At 41.8% G+C, this 25,127-nt stretch overlaps 1 protein-coding gene and 1 long non-coding RNA gene across 8 annotated transcripts in view; both read right to left on the bottom strand.

The window, feature by feature from the left end:
* Positions 1-24,663, bottom strand: part of LOC120744230 (ubiquitin carboxyl-terminal hydrolase 29-like) — a 73,587-nt gene extending 48,924 nt beyond the window's left edge. For 4 of the 7 annotated variants that reach the window (XM_040048466.1, XM_040048467.1, XM_040048468.1 and 1 more), the window contains exons 1-13: positions 24,570-24,663; positions 24,239-24,426; positions 21,379-21,447; positions 21,102-21,279; positions 20,923-21,007; positions 19,375-19,455; positions 19,121-19,176; positions 18,751-18,823; positions 18,558-18,641; positions 18,003-18,058; positions 1,719-1,791; positions 1,526-1,609; positions 1,147-1,202 (exon numbers count right to left, since the gene is read on the bottom strand). In XM_040048466.1, the coding sequence (XP_039904400.1) occupies positions 1,147-1,202; positions 1,526-1,609; positions 1,719-1,791; positions 18,003-18,058; positions 18,558-18,641; positions 18,751-18,823; positions 19,121-19,176; positions 19,375-19,455; positions 20,923-20,958 (599 nt within the window). In that variant the 5' untranslated portion in view covers positions 20,959-21,007; positions 21,102-21,279; positions 21,379-21,447; positions 24,239-24,426; positions 24,570-24,663. Of the gene's footprint in view, positions 1-1,146; positions 1,203-1,525; positions 1,610-1,718; positions 1,792-2,089; positions 2,146-2,343; positions 2,425-3,841; positions 3,927-4,020; positions 4,199-4,297; positions 4,367-7,125; positions 7,150-8,101; positions 8,683-15,318; positions 15,338-18,002; positions 18,059-18,557; positions 18,642-18,750; positions 18,824-19,120; positions 19,177-19,374; positions 19,456-20,922; positions 21,008-21,101; positions 21,280-21,378; positions 21,448-24,238; positions 24,427-24,569 lie in introns of those variants that run through there. The other 3 variants (XM_040048470.1, XM_040048471.1, XM_040048472.1) reach the window with 3 other exon arrangements.
* LOC120744236 lies at positions 7,161-8,043 on the bottom strand. The gene is made up of 3 exons (XR_005698324.1): positions 7,725-8,043; positions 7,452-7,590; positions 7,161-7,313 (listed from the first exon to the last, which is right to left on the bottom strand). It is a non-coding gene; the product is annotated as an uncharacterized LOC120744236 (long non-coding RNA).
* Positions 24,664-25,127: the final 464 nt, after the last annotated feature.

Below are 25,127 nucleotides of genomic sequence, written 5' to 3'. Positions count from 1 at the left end.
GGAACAAGGTCAAGAGACAAACTGGTGAATTCCTCTTGCTGGGATGATTGGTGACTGCAGCTACACATTTCAGGAGTAACGTAGTTAAAGTAAAGATCAGGTACGTGGAAAAGAGGTATATGAAAATATTGCAACCAGCTCTGCGTTTCTGAAAGACAGGCTTACCTCTTGCATGTCCTCATGTTTTCCATTTTAAAAATGTGATGGTCTTCTACTGGGCAGGTATAACTTTGGCCCAGGAGAGCTGCGTTCCTCTCCAGGTGAGGTGTGAGCCTTTTGACCTCATTGAGGAAGAATGTTAGGAATTCATGAGCGTCCTGAAAGAAAAGCAGAGAGATTTAAAACAGTACATCAAAATCAGAAGGTAAAGCAAAAAACGAAATGTCCAAATAGCTGACGCACTTTCTGTGCACTGCCGGTGTATTCGGGAGCTTGATTGCTGAATGCCTTCTTAAAAGCTCTTAGGTGGTGATCTTTGAGGCCATAATCTGTTGACTCATGACAGTCCCTGATATCAATAAGCCTTCTGTAGAAAGGAAGGGTAAACAGACATTTCTGCTGTTAGATCTCTTTGTTCTTCAGGTTTTTGAAGAAAGTAGAAGGTTGACGTAGCACACCTTAAGAGCTGAGCTTCTGGATCGGTGCTCCACAAAACCTCCTGACGCCTGATGTCTCTTATGAACTCCTCAATGTTGAGGAGGCTCTGCAGGCAGGAGTTCATGTAGCAGGTGTTTCCGATGTTTGGAAACCTGACACACAAGCGCAACGTTTACAGTATCAGTGTAAAATAATTCATTTTAACCACTTTGACAAAGTGAGCTTTGGTCTTTGTGCACCACGTGTACTCACCCGAAGCGGTCTATAGTCCCAGTTTGACTTTCTATTTTTTTCCCACCGCATGCTACACTGCTCCAAAAAGGTAAAAACACAAACACAAAATTAGGAAAGATGTCAAGATTCTGAGCAGTGTATGTGCATGTATGCATGAGCTTTGAAGTTGAAACATTTTGGAGGATGTCCAAAAGTAGTAAAAAAAAGATACACAAGGTGGAAGAAAAATGCCAATAAAAGGGAAATAAAACAGCTCCAACTAAACCACTACTATAAATATCTCCAGCAGCATTAAAGAGTGGCGCATTTCTTTACCTCTGATGAGACGTAGAAGGAATTTCCTTCTCTGCCACGTTTTGTTTGTGTAATTTCTGTTTAGAAACAAGAAAACCAACATCAGTAATGGCATAAAACAAACATACCAAGGGAGTCTCTCCATGAAAAGTGCAGTTAGAAATTTTGGTATTATTTCATATTATTTATCACTTTAGTGAGCTGTCAGCTCATGAAGCAGATATATAGGAATATCTTTAAATAAAATCTCTTCAAACTTACCTTTCTGTGAAAAAAAAAAACATTTAAACATCTTTGAACTTAATTTAATGACATGGATGTGCTAAATTGCTCTTAATTCTTCTCATTTAACTGTGATGAGTAAATGCTTGATGACAGTGACTCTTTCCATAAAACATACCTTCCAGAATTTAAAAAGAAACCAGCGACACTTTTTTTGTGTCTTCACAGTGTTGCTCTCTGCCTCTGCATCGCTGTCAGTTTGCTGCAGAGGACGAACAAACATAAGTTTATTAAAAAAGTAAAGTCACTTTAAATTAACAAGTGCAATTTAAAGAGAAGGTGCATTTCATATGTTTTGTGTAAAAGCAAACCGAGGAACAGCAGAGGTGTCTCCATTTTCTCTTCTTCTGTTGACCATTTTCAGCAACAGAAGCATCCGGGATGCTGATGAGGACAAAAGTGTAAATGTTATTTTTCAAAGTGGAAATTTTTAACAAGGAGTACATGCTGGAGATTGCAGATAAAAATGAATAACTGTAATGGAACAAAATCATGTATTTTGTACATTTACACTCTACATTTTCAAACGCTAATCTCTGAATCAATATAAATTATAGACAAGACTAGAAGTAGTAAAAAAGATGTAAATACAAAACACCAATAAAAGGGAAATAAAACAGCTCCAACTAAACCACTGCTATAAATATCTCCAGCAGCATTAAAGAGTGGCGCATTTCTTTACCTCTGATGAGACGTAGAAGGAATTTCCTTCTCTGCCACGTTTTGTTTGTGTGATTTCTGTTTAGAAACAAGAAAACCAACATCAGTAATGGCATAAAACAAAGTATATGGTAAGAAAATACAATATCCTTCATTTAGATTCAAAATTCAGTTTTTGCAGAAATCATCCAAGAAGCTTCCTTAAAAGTTTCAAAAATGCTTATTTACCATAAGAAAATATTCAGAGAAACGTGCTGCGAGTCTCTTCAAACTTACCTTTCGGTGAAAAAGAAGTTTAAACATCTTTGGACTTGATGAGATTGCAGCGAAAATCTCCTCAGCTTTGCAAAAGTTCAACTGAAAACAAGCAGTCAAAGGTTGTATATTTATAAACTTTCAGCATAGAATGTTCATACCCTGAACAGCAAACATCATCATTATGATATATGGGGCTAATTTGCATATTTTGGAATGTATGCTCATTTGAACTGTATGGTACTCGTCTCCAAGCAACTGCTACAAAATACAGGTCAAGTCAAGTGGCTTTTATTGTCATTTTAACCACGTGCAGAGGTACTGTACAGAGTGAAATGAGACAGCGTTCCTCCGAGACCCTGGTGCTATATATGACATAGACGGACAAACCCAGGACTACATAAAGTGCAGTGTGCATAAACTGCAAAAATAAACAAGACAAAACAGTGCAAAACTAGACAGAACAGGACGATACAGACACAAGACAATGGAAATGTGCAAAATGCTGAGTATTGTGCAAAAGTAACTAACGTGTGTGAAGGTGTGCGTGTGCCAGTGCAGTCACTGAGTGTTCAGGGGTCTGACGGCTTGTGGGAAGAAACTTTTCCGTAGTTTGGTAGGGAGGGCCCGGATGTTCTGGGACCTCTTCCCAGAAGGCAGCAGGGTGAAGAGTGTGTTTGAAGGCTGTGTGGGGTCCTCCAGCAAGCGGGTGTTATAAGGAGGGGAGAGGGACTCCAATGATCTTCTCAGCTGCTCTCACAATCCGTTATAGAGTACTGCGATCTAATACGCTGCAGTTACCATACCAGACAGTGATGCAGCTACTTAGGATGCTCTTGTTAGTCCCACTGTAAAAGGTGGTGAGAATGGATGGTGGGAGATGGGCTTTCCTCAGCTTCTGCTTGAAGTAGAGACGCTGCTGGGCCTTCTTGGTTATGGAGCTGCTGTTGAGGGAGCAGGAGAGGTTCTCCGCCAGGTGGACACCAACAAATCTCTTTTGTTTTGTCCACGTTCAGAGACAGGTTGTTGACTCTACACCTCTACAGATGGCCCGCAGTGCAACCCTTCAGCTTCCTAGTAGATTCACCTATATACAAATTTAAAGACCTAGGAGACTTACTTCTCGTCACAGAGTTGTAGCATTCACAAGATTTTCAGAAAACTTGAACTCAAGGTCAAGGTCACTGATATTCAAACTGACCCCAGAACTTTAGTAGATGCACCAATGGTATCAATTCAAAATCCTACGCTTCTCGTTCTCGAATTATTGTCTTGACCAAGCTGAGTATACAATTATGAAACAATCATTTTCCATTTTTATTTCACTATCTGTAACTAAGACAAATAAACAGTATTTGGGACACAAGTCACTATTAAAGTGGTTAGTGAGACTCCACATCTGATAACAGTATAACACACTGCTTATTTATGTAAAATTGTCATCAATAAATGTGTTCAAAACAGAAGCTACACTGGCTTTAGAAGTTTTTGTTAACTCTGACTACCTGTCTGCTCTTACCTGTTTCTTTTGCTCTCTGCTGTCTTCATCCTCCATCCAACTCTACAGCTATTTTTAGGGATGACATGATGAAACTGAAGGGTGTCTGGGCACCGAAAAAAGAAAAGAAGAGAGATTGGATTAGGCTGCAGCTGGCGTGCTATTCTCTCACTTCAGGATGAGATGCTGTGTCTTCTTACGTTAATCTTGTAAAACAGGATGTAGGCTGAGTGCTGCTGTTCCTCACAAGCTGCAGATCCAGTTGTGTGCAGCACCTGTGCGTCATTATAGGTGAGCCAAGCATCTGATGTAGAGTGTGGACTCTCCTCGGGATGGACAGAATTACAGATGCAGCAGCTGTTTCCGATGTATGGAAACCTGACACACAAACAAAAGTTTACCGTATCAGTGTAAAATAATTCATTTTGTCCAGGTTGAGAAGGTGAGCTTTGGTCCTTGTGCACCACGTGTACTCACCTGAAGCCGTCTGTAGTCTGAATTTTATTTTCCATTATTTATCCACCGCCCAAATGTTTCACTACGCTACTGCAAAAAGGTAAAAACACAAACACACAATTAGACACTGAGCACTGGATGTGCATGTATGCATGAGCTTTGAAGTTTAAACTTTTTTTTATCATCAACAATTTTTATTTATTTCATTTTAAACTTCAATAACAGAGCTTAAGGATAACTACATAAATAAATAGTTTAAAAAACAAACAAACAAAAACAAAACAACAACAAAACACAACACAACAACAACAAAAAACAAAACAAAACAAAGGGAAGTCATCCTATTCTTTCTTCGCACACCAATTCCCACACCACCACTCTGTCATTACTCCTCTGTTCTTCAAGTTACAGAAAGCCAGCTTGTAAAGGGGGACCAAATACAATCATATTGATGCAATTTGTCTAATAAACCATAAGTCACTTTTTCGTAAGACGCCAACTTAGCCATTGTCTTTAGCCACTCTTCATAGGGGGGGGCAATGTCTTAGCAGGACCCGTTTGGCCGTAGTAAGAGCCAAAATAATCCATCTTTTTGTATAACTGGAAAAATCGACATCAGAAAGTTCTGTGGTTATACCAAGTATGGACAGTTTTGGTGAGATACCAAATCTCCTTTTTAAAACACTGAAAATTACCTCCATTATATTTTCCCACCAATCCCGAAGTGCCGAGCAGCTCCATAAGATATGTAAAATCAAAGCATTTTGACCATCACATCTCCAACATTCGTCCGTAGAGGCCAGGTTCCATTTATACAATTGTTGCGGTGTTCGATGCCACCTATGGATTATCTTAAGTTGAATAAATCTACTGCCTGTTTCTTTATACATAGTATTAATATTTTGAAAACATGAATCCCATTCAACTGAAGATATGTCCAATGCCATGTCCTGGGCCCAGTAGCCCTTAACTTTAAGGAGAGGGTCAGCTGACCGTTCTTGCAATGAGTGATAAATCTTAGAGGTAATGCCTTTACCCAAGGGTGACCTTGAGAGCAGGACTTCCACAGGGCTGCCCACAGGACAACTCAAGGGGGTTCCCAGCCACTTCGATAATGAACTATGTATTTGGACGTATCTCCAGAATTGATTACGCTGCAACTTATATAACTCTACAATTTTATCAAAGCTTAAAAAACATTTAGTCCCACAGTCAAATAAATCTGATACATTAAGGATGCCTGCTTTACGCCACTGTAACCAGTCAACCGATGTCCCTCCAATTAAAATTCTTTTATTACTCCATAAGGTTGCCGAAGGTGATTTAAGATCCCCATTAGCTACAGGAATACAGCAGGTAGTCCACCTGGGATCCACAGATTTACTCTCTGAGAGTACACCGCTTACAGAGACATAACCTTTCCTTTAGTACGTAAGGATTTAAATAATTAAATAAAGCTATTTTTTTCGTGATTTTTATATACACATTGCAGTTGTGCTCATTAAAAGCTGGCACTCTTTGTAATAAAGGTCAAATGCATCAATACAGTGCTATGGTTGAATTAAATTATTGAGACTGACATGTTGACAAACATACTTGCATATCATAACTAGTTAAAGTCAGGGGTGTCATGGTCTTGGTGTGTGGCTGTAAAATTCCGCTGAAGGTTTGGACCTCCCTGCTATCCACCCATGGGCGGGGCCTACAGCCTCCCTCACCTGAAGCTGATTGAGGCAATCAGGTTGGAGATTTAAGCTGCTTGCTGACACCGCTTCCTCGCCAGTTTGTCAACTACCCTATGTTGGTAACCAGGCCTCACGCGCAATGTCTATGAATCGCAAGTGCTCTACTAACTTTGCAATCTTGTGTTCTAGTTACTCCTGGAAATTCCATCACACTGAACCACTCATCTTGGAAATCTGGTTTCAGAATCATCTCCTTGCCTCACCTCCCTGCCCTCCTGCCCTTACACCACCTCGGGACCTTCACCGCTCAGGACAGCTGCCACACACTACCAAACCCACCTGGACCGCACCACCTCTCCCTCAACGCTTCCATCTCCCACCTGCACTGTAAGACAAAGATTTTCATAGCTTCCACCCTCTCCAGAACTCCTCATTGGCTACCGCTCTAACACTGCTCTCCTCTCTTCCAGTACGTACCTAATCACCAGCCAGCTGTCGTTGCTTTCTTGGACCTGTCCCCTTGCTTATCCCTCTCCCCTGGCCAAGACCCTCACGCCCCATGTGTCAAGTACTATTGTAAACGTCATTTTTGTGCTAGTTAATAAACCTTTGTTAAACCCTTTCCTCAGCCTCCGCTTTGAGTTTTCTGCACGTGGGTTTGATTTTTGGTACTCGGCCTCCGGCCGTTTTGTGACAAGGGGGATATTTTTCTGGGCCAAGGGAGTCTGAAAAGAATGTCCCAGACTGAGATAATAAGTAGGAAAAAACAGGCTGCAAATTGCTAGCTAATATTTAATACAGCAAGGTTAGCGGGCAAGGTGTTTTTCTTTCTTTTTTCCATGAAAAGGAGCAGATAAGAGACGAGGTCAGGCGTGAATGATGTGTGGGAGAAGATCCAGTCAGAGACGGCAGGATCGGCTGCGTCGTTTCCCAAAGAAGATCAGTCATAATTGTTTTTGTGCGGTAGAAAAATGTAATGCCCACTTACAGGGTCATCCGTTTTGTTAAGCACACTGTTGGTTCACATTGAGGTCCAGCATGCTGAAAATTCTAATTTCAACTGCTGAAATCAATTAAATCTTTTAAAAGATAGTCACTCTCATGTACTTAAAGGGGAAAAATAAATAAACACGTAACTAGTATGAAACACTTCTCTGCACTCACCTTTGGTTGCTGTTTTAAGAAATTCATTGCTTCTTCAAAGTGGTCCAGGTGTGTCTCTGTGATATTGTCACCCTTCTTATTGTACACCGCCATTGGGAGAACCATGAAACCTTTGTTGGCCAATAGACTGGGTCTTGCCTCAGATATGAAGGTGGGAATATCAAACAAAGCAGGAAAAGGACCTTTTTCTGGAAGAAAGGAAAAAAAGGTTCTCGTCAGCAGCAAAGGTTTCATTTCTGAGATGAAGGAAACAATGCTGATTTATAAGCTAGTTAACGTTAAATAAACTAAAATGAAGATAGAAAGCTAGGAACCACCTCCAGTACCTGGAGGAGTGAACAAGACTAAACGGATGTTCCCTTCATTGACGGAGATCCTGGTGACCCCATCTCTCATCAGAAGCCTCTCATTTGTCATCTCTGCCAGTAATCTGCCCTCCTCTTCATTCACAGAAAACTTCACCACCTGGGGGTTTATGGCATTTGTCTTTAGATATATTTTGTGCATGGTAACACTAACTAGCTAGCAAGATTATAAACCTGGTGCTAAACTAAGAGAAGCCACAAAATCAGTTTGAATAAGAGTAAACATTTACTCACCAAGTCAGTGTATCAGGTAAAGATCCACAGCAATGACAATAATCTCTTGAGCTGACGCTTCTCCAGGTTTGCTCAACATATTCCATAACAAATGCACCATGAACATGCGGACTGATCTGGAAGGGAGGAGGACGGTAGTGACGTGGCATTTTCAAAACACATCTTTCATCCTTCCGCACTGAGAAGCAAAGCTTCCAGCTTACTTAGCTTTTCTAAGTTAAGACAACTCAAATAAATTGAGTTTATCAGCATTTTTGCATAAAAAGTACTGGTAACTTATTTAAATCGAGTTCTAATAACAAATTGTTAAAAATTGAGTTCAGCCTATCTAATATTTTTAATTAAACACAATATTACATTTTACAGTGTACTCTTACTTGTTAAACACATGCTCCCATCCACTCTCTTGGTCCAGAAGCTCCATAATCCAAGTGTCCCAACTCAGGTCTGATGGCATTTTTTCAGTGGTGTTTTTAACCTCTTGGGAACTTTCACTACATTCCTTACTTGATGCAGAAAGAAGAAACGAGTCAGGGATGCATAGCAAGCACAACAAGACACCAGCAGCCCAGACCTTTCACCAACTGAAGACATTTGCAGCACCATAAAACATGACAGAGAAGAGCTGGGACTATGTGAAAGGGTGAAGTGCTGCAGTAAAGTTGCAATGGTCCTATCTTTTATACAGTCTATGGTTCACTCTATTAAGATGTGATTATTTCCAAGGTCCATTTAGTTTTAGTTAGCTGAAGCTAAACCAGAAGTTAAAACGAGATGGTGAAAAACATTTTTAGTTAATGTTACGACTGTTGTCGTAATGTTGTCTCATATGTAAATCTGAGTGTGCAGGTGCCTTTCCGTGATTGGTGCATCCATGGGACGGCCCATACAGATTGGCTAATGACCTGGAGACAACATATAAGATGACACCGCCATGGACCTCAACCGGCAGGCTTTGTGTTACCTGTTTCTTTATACAGGAGCATGTAGGGGTGGACTGCCTTTTTATTTGATTACCCTTTTCTCATGTTTTTCTTAGTTAGAGAGATAAGACATTGTCATTTGGTTTTATTCTTTTCATAAATAAGGTTTGTACATCCTTTAGATACGGTCCTTTTTGTTTGTTGTTTTGGGGTCCACCCCAAAGCTATAGTTCGCTCCTTTCCTTTGTTAGAATTCAATCACTGTGAAAGAAAATCACCATCAAAATTGTACTGGTTGTGTGATGTGCTGCTTGGGGTCAGACAGGGGTGGATCACCCTTATATTATGGTCTGGCCACCCTTAGAAAGGCCATAACACTAACTAAAATGAAAATTAAAACTAGACTTATAACTGGCTGGTGTCCTTACCAGTGACCTTGGGTCTGAACTGTGGGCTCCTCTTTCCAGGTGTTCGTACTGCCTGAGTGGGACCAAGATGTGCTGTCTTGCCTCTTTTGGGTTTTCTGCATGTTTCTGGCTCAACATGCAAGTATCCACTTCTTGACGTTCGCTGTTGGTTGCAGCCACTTGAGGTTGTTGGGCTCACCTCTTCAGATGGCGCCGCGGATGGCAGCCTCGGTACTGCGCTCTCTCGCACTTTTCTTGTTTTTGTTTATTTTCTGCGCTTTTGGTCACTCAGACCACATCACTTTCTCCAGAGATCAACTGCTTAACATCAGGCAGTCATCTCACTATAGTTCTTATCCATTTTTCACAAACCCGGAAAGTTTTTTGGAGATTTTAGTTGGAGGCACAGCAGCTCTCTGTGGCTCCTGGAGAAGACGTAGACGGGGGAGTCGCGCCGGTGCGCTGGTGAAACTACGTCGGCGAGGATTCCGCATGGCACTCCCCTCCATTCACCTCGCGAATCTCCGCTCTCTTCCAAACAAAGTCGACGAATTACTGCTCTTAAACCGGACTAACAAGGACTTTGCACGCTCTGCTGCCCTCTGCTTCACTGAAACCTGGCTCAGTGAGCGAGTCCCAGACGCTGTCTTAAATCTGCCGGGCTTCCAACTTCACCGAGCGGACCGCGAAACAGAGCTCTCAGGGAAAACAAAGGGTGGTGGAGTCTGCTTCTACATTAATGAAGGTTGGTGTACTGATGTCACAGTGTTACAGAAACACTGCAGCCCACACTTGGAAAGTTTTTTCATCAACTGTAAACCTTTTTATTCACCGCGGGAGTTTTCTTCCTTCATGCTGGTCGGAGTTTACATCCCTCCACAGGCCAACGCGAACAACGCACTGTGCGAGCTGGCTGACCAGATTACTACCCTGGAGAGGAAATTCCCGGATTCCTTTACAATTATTCTTGGGGATTTTAACAGAGAAAACCTAAACTACGAACTCCCTAAATACAGACAGCATATAGACTGCCCCACCAGGGACAACATCATACTGGATCACTGCTACACCACTCTAAAAGATGCCTATCGCTCTGTGCCCCGGGCAGCTTTGGGACATTCTGATCACTGCATGGTCCATCTTATTCCAGTTTATAGGCAAAAACTCAAACGTGCCAAGCCTGTAGTCAAAACTGTGAAGAAGTGGACTAACGCAGGAACTGCAGGACTGTTTTGACTCCACTGATTGGACTGTTTTTGAAGCTGCATCTGAGAACCTAGATGAGCTCACGGACACTGTGACATCATACATCAGTTTCTGTGAAGACGTGTGTGTGCCAACAAAGACCTTTTGCACATACAACAACAATAAACCATGGTTCACTCCTAAACTCCAACATCTTCGCAAGGCCAAGGAGGACGCCTACAGAAGTGGTGACAGGGTCCTGTACAAGCAAGCCAGGAACACACTGACCAAGGAGATCAAAGCAGCTAAAAGGATCTACTCCCAGAAGCTGGAAGAACGGCTCTCAGCCAACGACCCTGCGTCAGTGTGGAGGGGCCTGCAGGAAATCACCAGCTACAGACGCCCCCCACCCACTATTGAAGCAAACAAAGACCTGGCCAACGAGTTAAACACTTTCTATTGCAGGTTTGAGACGGACAGACTCCCACGCCCCACCCTCCCCTCCCCAGGGACATTGCTTCAGACATTGACCCCCAACACACCTTCCACCTCTCCCCCCTACACCCTGCCCCTCCCCAATCAAGACTCAACGACCACCCCCACCCTCTCCAATCCAGACTCAACGACCTCCACCACACCTCTCACCCCCCTTTCCTCCTCCCTGAAACTAAGAATACACACTCAGGATGTGAGCCGACTATTCCAGAAACAGAAGCCCAGGAAAGCCCCCGGACCAGATGGCGTCTCACCCTCCTGCCTCAAAACCTGTGCTGAACAGCTGGCTCCCATCTTTACTCGCATCTTCAACAGATCCCTGGAGCTGTGTGAAGTTCCCTCCTGCTCCTCCTCCTCCCATCATCCCTGTTCCCAAGAAACCCACCATCACAGGACTGAATGACTACAGACCTGTCGCCTTGACATCTGTGGTCATGAAATCCTTCGAACGACTGGTGTTAGCCCATCTGAAAGACATTACAGGCCACCAGCTGGACCCTCTGCAGTTTGCCTACCGGGCAAACAGGTCAGTGGATGATGCAGTGAACATGGGGCTGCATTACATCCTGCAACACCTTGACCGCCCGGGAACTTATGCCAGGGTCCTGTTTGTGGACTTTAGTTCGGCTTTTAACACCATTGTGCCTGAACTTCTTTCCTCCAAACTCTCCCAGCTCAGCGTGTCACCAGCTACCTGTCAGTGGATCACCAGCTTCCTGACAGACAGAAAGCAACAAGTGAGGCTGGGGGAGATCACCTCTGAAACCCGGTCCCTCAGTATTGGTGCCCCTCAAGGATGTGTCCTCTCACCACTACTGTTCTCCCTCTACACTAACGACTGCACCTCCAATAACTCTGCTGTCAAACTCCTAAAGTTTGCAGATGACACCACTGTCATTGGCCTCATTCAAGATGGTGATGAGTCTGCATACCGGCAGGAAGTTGAGCGGCTGGTACTCTGGTGCAGTCAGCACAATCTGGAGCTGAACACTCTTAAGACTGTAGAGATGACAGTGGACTTCAGGAGACATCCCTCAACTCTGCTCCCCCTCACCATATCAGACAGCCCTGTGTCAACTATGAAGACCTTCAAGTTCCTGGGTACAACCATCTCCCAGGACCTGAAGTGGGAGACCAACATCAACTCCATCCTCAAAAAGACCCAGCAGAGGATGTACTTCCTGAGACAACTGGGGAAGTACAGTCTTCCACAGGAGCTGCTGATCCAGTTCTACACTGCGGTCATTGAGTCTGTCCTGTGCTCCTCCATCACAGTCTGGTATGGAGCAGCCACTAAACAGGACAGGAGCAGACTGCAGCGGACTGTACGGGCAGCAGAAAGGATCATCGGCACCCCCCTGCCCTCCATCCAGGATCTGTACTTCTCAAGAACCAGGAAACAGGCAGGGAAAATCATCACAGACCCCTCACACCCTGCACACAGACTTTTTGATCTGCTGCCCTCTGGCAGACGGTACAGAAGCCTGCAGACCAGGACCACCCGACACAGGAACAGTTTCTTTCCCCTCGCCATCTCCCTTCTTAACAGTTGACCTGTCACACTGCTCCCACTGCCAGACTGCAACTGCACCTTATGTACTTTTTGTAGTATTCATTCCACCTCATTCATTTCTGTATTTTATGTATATAAGTTTAGATTCGTTATTTATAGTTGATTTACACAGCTTTGTGTATGTATGTGTAATGTGTATATATAGACACGTGTGTGTGTGTGTGTGTGTGTGTGTGTGTGTGTGTGTGTGTGTGTGTGTGTGTGTGTGTGTGTGTGTGTGTGTGTGTGTGTGTGTGTGTGTGTGAGATTTACATTGCTGTGCTTGAGAGCCACCATCTACCGGAACCAAATTCCCTGTATGTGTCTGCACATATACTTGGCCAATAAACACGATTCTGATTCTGATTCTGATTCATTTGGGTTCTCAACACTGGGTGACTTTGATGGGAGTGAAAGCATCCTCACAACATAAATCACCACACTAGCTGCTTTTGTTTCAGATTTTTTCTTTATCCTTGTTAACATGTTTGGGTACTGGGTTTACCTGTAATGCATTTTGTGCTCCAAAAGCTGTTATTTTGTGCAGCTGTGCTCCAAAAGCTGTTAGCATGACCTTTTTTATCATTAGATTGTGCCACACCAGCACCTGAGAGAAAAGCTTTGAGTTTGATTTTGTGTTTGTGTTTTGCAGGCACTCAGGAGAATAAGTCATGATGTTTCTTGTGTTTGTCATGTTAGTATCTCAGTGCTTGTCAATCACCAGTCAACAGTGTCACCACTGTGAACAACATCCTTCGACTGTTCGAGCCAAAACCTTCGAGAAGTCCCTGCAGCCGCTTCAAAACTCATCACTGAGCTCGATCTCTCTTTTTAACACGCTGGAGACAACAATGAAAGACGACTTTCTTTCATATGCTGCTTTGAGGGCTTTGTTCGTGAATAACAACAGAATCAAAACCATCCATGAAGAGACATTTCACCCGCTGATTAATTTGGAGAAACTGGACTTCCACAAACCAGTTGGAGACTTTGTCTTCTGGATGGTTTCAGAACCTGATTTCTCTCCACTATTTCAGTCTTTTGGGAAACAAATATACAACACTGGGTCCGGGAAACCTTTTCCTGCCACTGAGGAGCTTTCCTTCAGTCTGTCAGTGAAAGGGATTTTGTTGAACCTTGAAACTGCCGTGACCCTGTCCAAAGACCAGCTGGCCACCTGGCCGGGTCAGTCATGGATATTCACAAATACCCCATAGTACTGGTGGAAAAGAAATATCGAGGGAAAATCCATGTTCAGACCATGTTCAGTGTGTCGTGACACTTGCACGATGGAAGAACACACCCACCCCAAACTGTTTTAGACTTAGAGCTTTTTATTGTCATTGTGCAGTTTCTTGCACAGTGAAATTGGGTAAGTGGAGAGCATAGAGCCGCTGTATCTGTGCGCACCACCGTCTTGCATTTTTTGCATGTTTGGATATGCGCCGATGGTGTGCGTCCAGTGGTGTCAGCTGGTGAACCAGCTGGTCATTCAAAAAGCACCTTTATGCCCCTCACCATTAATGGAGGTCCCATTTGAGCGCATTGGCATGGACCTCATTTTATCGATGAGAAAAAGAAAGTCTTTAGTTCAGCTGTTGTTAACCGGTCTTGACTTTGTTAATTAAACATTGCAAACCTGCCTTCAGTGTGTCCTGTACATGAGGTCATTTAGTACACCACAGCACAGTGAGTTTTTTTGAGCTGATGAAGTTCAGCCAAAACAGGAAACTTGCAGCAGGAGACAGCACCTTGTTAAAATGTTATAAAAGGTACAATGAAAGATTTTCACCCTACGGGGTTGTCAATGATCCAAGGATAAATGTCTAATGTGGTCAAAATTTTATAAGCCATTTCTGGAGAGACTGCAGTGGAAATGTTGTCACTTTTGGACTTTGCTACCTGCAGCTAAACATTTGCAGCTAAATCATTTATTTAAAAGCAGAAGCTGCAACTGATCGAGGGAATATTTGTCTGAAAACTTAAACTGAACTCCAAGGGTACCATTGCTCCAGCTTACCATCTTTACCTGAGTGAATCAGTTTGTTGAACAATCTAAATGATTCAGAAACTTCTGTGACATCAACTTAACTAAGGCTCATTACAAATTTCACAAAACACTGCTGAATACTTTTAATATTTTTTTATTAGTTATTTTTGTTTTTGTTGTTATTTTGATTTTAATAAAACAAAATAAAATAAAGAATGAAATCATTTCTTTGTTTTTTTAAATTTAATTTATTTACAAATAAATTAATAATAATATTAATAATAACAACAAATTAGTGCTGTCAGCGTAAACGTCATTAGGTAAAATGACGTTAACACTGACAGCACTAATTTGTTGTTCCCAGAGAGCAAGCCAAACACTGGTCAAGAAAAGGACGATCTCTAGTAGATTTTGTTTTAACCTCCTAGGACCTGGTGTCCACATATGTAGACATAACATTTTGGGTTGTCTAGACCAAAATACAAAATTTTGCTCTTCAAAAACCTGATATCCACTTATGAGGGAGGACATTACACTGCCACTGTTCAATCGAAATTTAAAATGAATGTCCTCATATGTGGATCTCATTCTTTTGAGAAACAAAAAAAGATAGTCCGAATCTGATGTCTATGTTTTTACATTCATCAGGTCCCAATCAACCCAAATGGCACAGAGAAATTAAAAATGCATGCCATGAAAGTTCAGGTCTTAGGAGGTTAAAAATGTCCCTGCTGATGAGACCAGTGAATGTGGGGCGACGGTGGCAAGAAAAAACTCCCTCCTGGAGGAAGAAATCTTGGGAGGACCAGGCTCTCTGGCAGGACCCTTCCTCCTGAGGGCAATACTTACCTATACTTTTCCTCCAGTGTGCGATGGTGGGCTGGGACGACTGCTTTTCCTTCTCAGCACGACGATGACCTTAACTTCCTTCCTTCCTTCCACTTCCTGTTTCAGAACTGAGAATGAAGACAAAACTGGTTAACAAGGTAACAGGACATTTAAAAATTCTCTCACTTCAGGATGAGATGCTGTGTCTTCTTACGTTTCTCTTGTAAAACAGGATGTAGGCCGACTGCTGCTGTTGCTCACAAACTGCAGATCCAGTTGTGTGGAGCACCTGTGCGTCATTATAGGTGAGCCAGCGATCTGATGTAGAGTGCTGACTCTCCTCAGGATGGACAGAGCTACAGATGTAGTGTCCTGAAATCACATTAAGACAAATGAATCCAACTTCTGGAAGTCAACTGATTCAAGCAAACAGTGATTTTGACTTAGTGCTTCTTAGAACGTCAAAAGCTTTTGTGTGTGAGTCCTTCACTGAAAAGTAGCAAGTTTTCATTTTCTGTTTGTCACAAGTCTGTTGTTTTACCTGACTCTGTGCCTCCATAATGACCGATGATGCTGACAAGACTATAACAGCCACCACCCTGAGAAGGAACAAATCCAAAGAGTGTTAGTTTCATAAAGTCTCACATCAGTGCCATAATTAAGCTGATTTGCTGAGGCTACGTCCACACTAATGCGTTTTCGTTTGAAAACACATCGTTTTCTCTCCGCGTTGACCTCCCGTCCACACTGAGACGGCGTTTTCCTCAAGGAAAAACACAGCATCTTGAAAACGCTCTCGAAAACGCATACATTTCAAAACGGAGTTGTCCCGTCGCAGTGTGGACACTCGAAAACGCAGACTTTCTAAAACGATGACGCATTTTAGTCATGTGATGCAGTCATGTGAGCAATTAAACAAAGATAAGCCGAGTGCATTATACAGCAGTTGTTTTGATTGCTCTCAACTTTGACAGCCCTAAAAAAGATTAATATCAGTTTGTACATGCTCCGGATAGCTTTTCTTCAAATTCTGTAATTCTCACTCACTTTTGCGCATGCGCAGGACTGGAACGTAGGCGTTTTCAGCCGTTTCAATGCAGACGCACAACTATTTGAAAATGACTGAAAACGCTAGTGTGGACACGGAGTTTTCAAATCTATCCGGGCTAGTGTGGACGTAGCCTGAGACGTTCTGCAGTCTGTTTTTACCTGATTGGATGACACCACCAAGTCCCTCTGCAGCCTGACGGGGTCATCCACCTTCTGAATGTTGTAGGTTTGTGTAAAGCCAAACCTCTTCAGATGCAAGATCAGAACTCTGGCAGAAAAGAAAAAAAACACAAACAAGGTAGAAAATTAGAAGAATGAGTGTCAAACACAAACAGAAGATGGGAGAAAACGACTGCTCAAATATTGTCTCGAAAAACTCTGATATTTGATGCGCCACAGTTTGCAAACCTGGTCAGTCGATCAATTCTGATGTGACCTTACTCACCTTGGCAGTGTATCAAAAGACGACTTCAGTTCTGAGGCCGTCCCTCCACAATCACATCGAAATTCTATTTCTTGTTCCTGAACAACAGCACAGAGAAAACAGGCTTTATGGTAGAAAGAAATCTCAACATATGCACACACACATACACACAAACACTAACAAAAAAGGTGTGTTAAGATCACTGATACGACAACTCTATTGGAATTTGTGATCTTACCTTCAAGTATGTCTCTAACATGTTTATAATAGACCCCTCTGGAACAAGGTCAAGAGACAAACTGGTGAATTCCTCTTGCTGGGATGATTGGTGACTGCAGCTACACATTTCAGGAGTAACGTAGTTAAAGTAAAGATCAGGTACGTGGAAAAGAGGTATATGAAAATATTGCAACCAGCTCTGCGTTTCTGAAAGACAGGCTTACCTCTTGCATGTCCTCATGTTTTCCATTTTAAAAATGTGATGCTCTTCTACTGGGCAGGTATAACTTTGGCCCAGGAGAGCTGCGTTCCTCTCCAGGTGAGGTGCGAGCCTTTTGACCTCATCGAGGAACAATGTTAGGAATTCATGAGCGTCCTGAAAGAAAAGCAGAGAGATTTAAAACAGTACATCAAAATCAGAAGGTAAAGCAAAAAACGAAATGTCCAAATAGCTGACGCACTTTCTGTGCACTGCTGGTGTATTCGGGAGCTTGATTGCTGAATGCCTTCTTAAAAGCTCTTAGGTGGTGATCTTTGAGGCCATAATCTGTTGACTCGTGACAGTCCCTGACATCAATAAGCCTTCTGTAGAAAGAAAGGGTAAACAGACATTTCTGCTGTTAGATCTCTGTGTTCTTCAGGTTTTTGAAGAAAGTAGAAGGTTGACGTAGCACACCTTAAGAGCTGAGCTTCTGGATCGGTGCTCCACAAAACCTCCTGACGCCTGATGTCTCTTATGAACTCCTCAATGTTGAGGAGGCTCTGAAGGCAGGAGTTCATGTAGCAGGTGTTTCCGATGTTTGGAAACCTGACACACAAGCGCAACGTTTACAGTATCAGTGTAAAATAATTCATTTTAACCACTTTGACAAAGTGAGCTTTGGTCTTTGTGCACCACGTGTACTCACCCGAAGCGGTCTATAGTCCCAGTTTGACTTTCTATTTTTTTCCCACCGCATGCTACACTGCTCCAAAAAGGTAAAAACACAAACACAAAATTAGGAAAGATGTCAAGATTCTGAGCAGTGTATGTGCATGTATGCATGAGCTTTGAAGTTGAAACATTTTGGAGGATGTCCAAAAGTAGTAAAAAAAAGATACACAAGGTGGAAGAAAAATGCCAATAAAAGGGAAATAAAACAGCTCCAACTAAACCACTGCTATAAATATCTCCAGCAGCATTAAAGAGTGGCGCATTTCTTTACCTCTGATGAGACGTAGAAGGAATTTCCTTCTCTGCCACGTTTTGTTTGTGTAATTTCTGTTTAGAAACAAGAAAACCAACATCAGTAATGGCATAAAACAAACATACCAAGGGAGTCTCTCCATGAAAAGTGCAGTTAGAAAATTTGGTATTATTTCATATTATTTATCACTTTAGTGAGCTGTCAGCTCATGAAGCAGATATATAGGAATATCTTTAAATAAAATAAAAACAATTTATTCATGCTTTAAATTGAGTTTTAAAGTTTGTCCTATGAAATACAAAATCCTTCATTTGGTTCTGATCAAAATCCAGTTTTTACAGAAATCATCCATGAAGCTTCATTAAAGGATTCAAAAATGCTTATTTACCATAAAAAATATTTAGAGAAACATCCTGCAAGTCTCTTCAAACTTACCTTTCTGTGAAAAAAAAAACATTTAAACATCTTTGAACTTAATTTAATGACATGGATGTGCTAAATTGCTCTTAATTCTTCGCATTTAACTGTGATGAGTAAATGCTTGATGACAGTGACTCTTTCCATAAAACATACCTTCCAGAATTTAAAAAGAAACCAGCGACACTTTTTTTGTGTCTTCACAGTGTTGCTCTCTGCCTCTGCATCGCTGTCAGTTTGCTGCAGAGGACGAACAAACATAAGTTTATTAAAAAAGTAAAGTCACTTTAAATTAACAAGTGCAATTTAAAGAGAATGTGCATTTCATATGTTTTGTGTAAAAGCAAACCGAGGAACAGCAGAGGTGTCTCCATTTTCTCTTCTTCTGTTGACCATTTTCAGCAACAGAAGCATCCGGGATGCTGATGAGGACAAAAGTGTAAATGTTATTTTTCAAAGTGGAAATTTTTAACAAGGAGTACATGCTGGAGATTGCAGATAAAAATGAATAACTGTAATGGAACAAAATCATGTATTTTGTACATTTACACTCTACATTTTCAAACGCTAATCTCTGAATCAATATAAATTATAGACAAGACTAGAAGTAGTAAAAAGATGTAAATACAAAACACCAATAAAAGGGAAATAAAACAGCTCCAACTAAACCACTGCTATAAATATCTCCAGCAGCATTAAAGAGTGGCGCATTTCTTTACCTCTGATGAGACGTAGAAGGAATTTCCTTCTCTGCCACGTTTTGTTTGTGTGATTTCTGTTTAGAAACAAGAAAACCAACATCAGCAATGGCATAAAACAAAGTATATGGTAAGAAAATACAATATCCTTCATTTGGATTCAAAATTCAGTTTTTACAGAAATCATCCAAGAAGCTTCCTTAAAAGTTTCAAAAATGCTTATTTACCATAAGAAAATATTCAGAGAAACGTGCTGCGAGTCTCTTCAAACTTACCTTTCGGTGAAAAAGAAGTTTAAACATCTTTGGACTTGATGAGATTGCAGCGAAAATCTCCTCAGCTTTGCAAAAGTTCAACTGAAAACAAGCAGTCAGAGGTTGTATATTTATAAACTTTCAGCATAGAATGTTCATACCCTGAACAGCAAACATCATCATTATGATGTATGGGGCTAATTTGCATATTTTGGAATGTATGCTCATTTGAACTGTATGGCACTCGTCTCCAAGCAACTGCTACAAAATACAGGTCAAGTCAAGTGGCTTTTATTGTCATTTTAACCATGTGCAGAGGTACTGTACAGAGTGAAATGAGACAGCGTTCCTCCGAGACCCTGGTGCTATATATGACATATACGGACAAACCCAGGACTACATAAAGTGCAGTGTGCATAAATTGCAAAAATAAACAAGACAAAACAGTGCAAAACTAGACAGAACAGGACGATACAGACACAAGACAATGGAAATGTGCAAAATGCTGAGTATTGTGCAAAAGTAACTTTGTGTCTGTATGTATGTGTATGAGTGTGAGATACTGCAGATAAGTGCTTGGTAGTGACGTGTGCGAAGGTGTGCCAGTGCAGTCACTGAGTGTTCAGGGGTCTGACGGCTTGTGGGAAGAAACTTTTCCGTAGTTTGGTAGGGAGGGCCCGGATGTTCTGGGACCTCTTTCCAGAAGGCAGCAGGGTGAAGAGTGTGTTTGAAGGCTGTGTGGGGTCCTCCAGCAAGCGGGTGTTATAAGGAGGGGAGAGGGACTCCAATGATCTTCTCAGCTGCTCTCACAATCCGTTATAGAGTACTGCGATCTAATGCGCTGCAGTTACCATACCAGACAGTGATGCAGCTACTTAGGATGCTCTTGTTAGTCCCACTGTAAAAGGTGGTGAGAATGGATGGTGGGAGATGGGCTTTCCTCAGCTTCTGCTTGAAGTAGAGACGCTGCTGGGCCTTCTTGGTTATGGAGCTGCTGTTGAGGGAGCAGGAGAGGTTCTCCGCCAGGTGGACACCAACAAATCTCTTTTGTTTTGTCCACGTTCAGAGACAGGTTGTTGACTCTACACCTCTACAGATGGCCCGCAGTGCAACCCTTCAGCTTCCTAGTAGATTCACCTATATACAAATTTAAAGACCTAGGAGACTTACTTCTCGTCACAGAGTTGTAGCATTCACAAGATTTTCAGAAAACTTGAACTCAAGGTCAAGGTCACTGATATTCAAACTGACCCCAGAACTTTAGTAGATGCACCAATGGTATCAATTCAAAATCCTACGCTTCTCGTTCTCGAATTATTGTCTTGACCAAGCTGAGTATACAATTATGAAACAATCATTTTCCATTTTTATTTCACTATCTGTAACTAAGACAAATAAACAGTATTTGGGACACAAGTCACTATTAAAGTGGTTAGTGAGACTCCACATCTGATAACAGTATAACACACTGCTTATTTATGTAAAATTGTCATCAATAAATGTGTTCAAAACAGAAGCTACACTGGCTTTAGAAGTTTTTGTTAACTCTGACTACCTGTCTGCTCTTACCTGTTTCTTTTGCTCTCTGCTGTCTTCATCCTCCATCCAACTCTACAGCTATTTTTAGGGATGACATGATGAAACTGAAGGGTGTCTGGGCACCGAAAAAAGAAAAGAAGAGAGATTGGATTAGGCTGCAGCTGGCGTGCCATTCTCTCACTTCAGGATGGGATGCTGTGTCTTCTTACGTTAATCTTGTAAAACAGGATGTAGGCTGAGTGCTGCTGTTCCTCACAAGCTGCAGATCCAGTTGTGTGCAGCACCTGTGCGTCATTATAGGTGAGCCAAGGATCTGATGTAGAGTGTGGACTCTCCTCGGGATGGACAGAATTACAGATGCAGCAGCTGTTTCCGATGTATGGAAACCTGACACACAAACAAAAGTTTACAGTATCAGTGTAAAATAATTCATTTTGTCCAGGTTGAGAAGGTGAGCTTTGGTCCTTGTGCACCACGTGTACTCACCTGAAGCCGTCTGTAGTCTGAATTTTATTTTCCATTATTTATCCACCGCCCAAATGTTTCACTACGCTACTGCAAAAAGGTAAAAACACAAACACACAATTAGACACTGAGCACTGGATGTGCATGTATGCATGAGCTTTGAAGTTTAAACTTTTTTTTATCATCAACAATTTTTATTTATTTCATTTTAAACTTCAATAACAGAGCTTAAGGATAACTACATAAAGAAATAGTTTAAAAAACAAACAAACAAAAACAAAACAACAACAAAACACAACACAACAACAACAAAAAACAAAACAAAACAAAGAGAAGTTATTCTATTCTTTCTTCGCACACCAATTCCCACACCACCACTCTGTCATTACTCCTCTGTTCTTCAAGTTACAGAAAGCCAGCTTGTAAAGGGGGACCAAATACAATCATATTGATGCAATTTGTCTAATAAACCATAAGTCACTTTTTCGTAAGACGCCAACTTAGCCATTGTCTTTAGCCACTCTTCATAGGGAGGGGGGGTTCTTTTTCCGCCAATGTCTTAGCAGGACCCGTTTGGCCGTAGTAAGAGCCAAAATAATCCATCTTTTTGTATAACTGGAAAAATCGACATCAGAAAGTTCTGTGGTTATACCAAGTATGGACAGTTTTGGTGAGATACCAAATCTCCTTTTTAAAACACTGAAAATTACCTCCATTATATTTTCCCACCAATCCCGAAGTGCCGAACAGCTCCATAAGATATGTAAAATCAAAGCATTTTGACCATCACATCTCCAACATTCGTCCGTAGAGGCCAGGTTCCATTTATACAATTGTTGCGGTGTTCGATGCCACATATGGATTATCTTAAGTTGAATAAATCTACTGCCTGTTTCTTTATACATAGTATTAATATTTTGAAAACATGAATCCCATTCAACTGAAGATGTGTCCAATGCCATGTCCTGGGCCCAGTAGCCCTTAACTTTAAGGAGAGGGTCAGCTGACCGTTCTTGCAATAGGTGATAAATCTTAGAGGTAATGCCTTTACCCAAGGGTGATCTTGAGAGCAGGACTTCCACAGGGCTGCCCACAGGAACACTCAAGGGGGTTCCCAGCCACTTCGATAATGAACTATGTATTTGGACATATCTCCAGAATTGATTACGCTGCAACTTATATAACTCTACAATTTTATCAAAGCTTAAAAAACATTTAGTCCCACAGCCAAATAAATCTGATACATTAAGGATGCCTGCTTTACGCCACTGTAACCAGTCAACCGATGTCCCTCCAATTAAAATTCTTTTATTACTCCATAAGGTTGCCGAAGGTGATTTAAGATCCCCATTAGCTACAGGAATACAGCAGGTAGTCCACCTGGGATCCACAGATTTACTCTCTGAGAGTACACCGCTTACAGAGACATAACCTTTCCTTTAGTATGTAAGGATTTAAATAATTAAATAAAGCTAATTTTTTTCGTGATTTTTATATACACATTGCAGTTGTGCTCATTAAAAGCTGGCACTCTTTGTAATAAAGGTCAAATGCATCAATAAAGTGCTATGGTTGAATTAAATTATTGAGACTGACATGTTGACAAACATACTTGCATATCATAACTAGTTAAAGTCAGAGGTGTCATGGTCTTGGTGTGTGGCTGTAAAATTCCGCTGAAGGTTTGGACCTCCCTGGTATCCACCCATGGGCGGGGCCTACAGCCTCCCTCACCTGAAGCTGATTGAGGCAATCAGGTTGGAGATTTAAGCTGCTTGCTGACACCGCTTCCTTGCCAGTTCGTCAATTACCCTATGTTGGTAACCAGGCCTCACGCGTCATGTAGATGAATCTCAAGTGATCTACTAACCTTGCAATCTTGTGTTCTAGTTACTCCTGGAAATTCCATCACACTGAACCACTCATCTTGGAAATCTGGTTTCAGAATCATCTCCTTGCCTCACCTGCCCTGCCCTCCTGCCCTTACACCACCTCGGGACCGTCACCGCTCAGGACAGCTGCCACACACTACCAAACCCACCTGGACCGCACCACCTCTCCCTCAACGCTTCCATCTCCCACCTGCATAGTAAGACGAAGATTTTCATAGCTTCCACCCTCTCCAGAAAACCTCATTGGCTACCGCTCTAACACTGCTCTCCTCTCTTCCAGTACGTACCTAATCACCAGCCAGCTGTCGTTGCTTTCTTGGACCTGTCCCCTTGCTTATCCCTCTCCCCTGGCCAAGACCCTCACGCCCCATGTGTCAAGTACTATTGTAAACGTCATTTTTGTGCTAGTTAATAAACCTTTGTTAAACCCTTTCCTCAACCTCCGCTTTGAGTTTTCTGCACGTGGGTTTGATTTTTGGTACTCGGCCTCCGGCCGTTTTGTGACAAGGGGGATATTTTTCTGGGCCAAGGGAGTCTGAAAAGAATGTCCCAGACTGAGATAATAAGTAGGAAAAAACAGGCTGCAAATTGCTAGCTAATATTTAACGCAGCAAGGTTAGCGGGCAAGGTGTTTTTGTTTTTTTGGGTTTTTTTTGTTTTTTCTCATGAAAAGGAGCAGATAAGAGACGAGGTCAGGCGTGAATGAAGTGTGGGAGAAGATCCAGTCAGGGATTGCAGGATCGGCTGCGTCGTTTCCCAAAGAAGATCAGTCATAATTGTTTTTGTGCGGTAGAAAAATGTAATGCCCACTTACAGAATCATCCTTTTTGTTAAGCACATTTTTGGTTCACATTGAGGTCCAGCATGCTGAAAATTCTAATTTCAACTGCTGAAATCAATTAAATCTTTTAAAAGATAGTCACTCTCATATACTTAAGGGGGGGAAAAAATAAACATGTAACTAGTATGAAACACTTTTCTGCACTCACCTTTGGTTGCTGTTTTAAGAAATTCATTGCTTCTTCAAAGTGGTCCAGATGTGTCTCTGTGATATTGTCACCCTTCTTATTGTACACTGCCATTGGAAGAACCATGAAACCTTTGTTGGCCAATAGACTGGGTCTTGCCTCAGATATGAAGGTGGGAATATCAAACAAAGCAGGAAAAGGACCTTTTTCTGGAAGAAAGGGGGGGGGGGAAAGGTTCTCGTCAGCAGCAAAGGTTTCATTTCTGAGATGAAGGAAACAATGCTGATTTATAAGCTGGTTAACGTTAAATAAACTAAAATGAAGATAGAAAGCTAGGAACCACCTCCAGTACCTGGAGGAGTGAACAAGACTAAACGGATGTTCCCTTCATTGACGGAGATCCTGGTGACCCCATCTCTCATCAGAAGCCTCTCATTTGTCATATCTGCCCTCCTCTTCATTCACAGAAAACTTCACCACCTGGGGGTTTATGGCATTTGTCTTTAGATATATTTTGTGCATGGTATGTGGCAGAGGTGGGACCAAGTCATTGTTTTGCAAGTCTCAAGTAAGTCTCAAGTCTTTATCCTCAAGTCAAGTCTCAAGTAATGTCAGGCAAGTCAGAGTCGAGTCTCAAGTCACTGGTGTAAACGTCCGAGTCAAGTCACAAGTCTGAAATTTTGAATTTCAAGTCCTTTTGAGTCATTAAAAAAACGAAAAAAAAGCATGTTGCAGTTATATGCTAAATGTAAATATTAGACCATGTAATTTTTAAATCTGTGTTTTTCTCAACACATGACAAAATAGTGAACTTAGAAAATATACACAAATTGCACCTCTTTAGAATGCAGCTCAATTAAACCTAGCTCCAAGAATAATTTTCACCGACATTTCTGAGATAAGCTGCATG

The sequence above is a fragment of the Simochromis diagramma genome, unplaced genomic scaffold (assembly GCF_900408965.1).
Source record: "Simochromis diagramma unplaced genomic scaffold, fSimDia1.1 OVJJ01000557.1, whole genome shotgun sequence".
NCBI classification, from domain to species: Eukaryota; Metazoa; Chordata; class Actinopteri; order Cichliformes; family Cichlidae; genus Simochromis; species Simochromis diagramma.
This window is presented reverse-complemented; position numbering and strand designations above follow the sequence as displayed.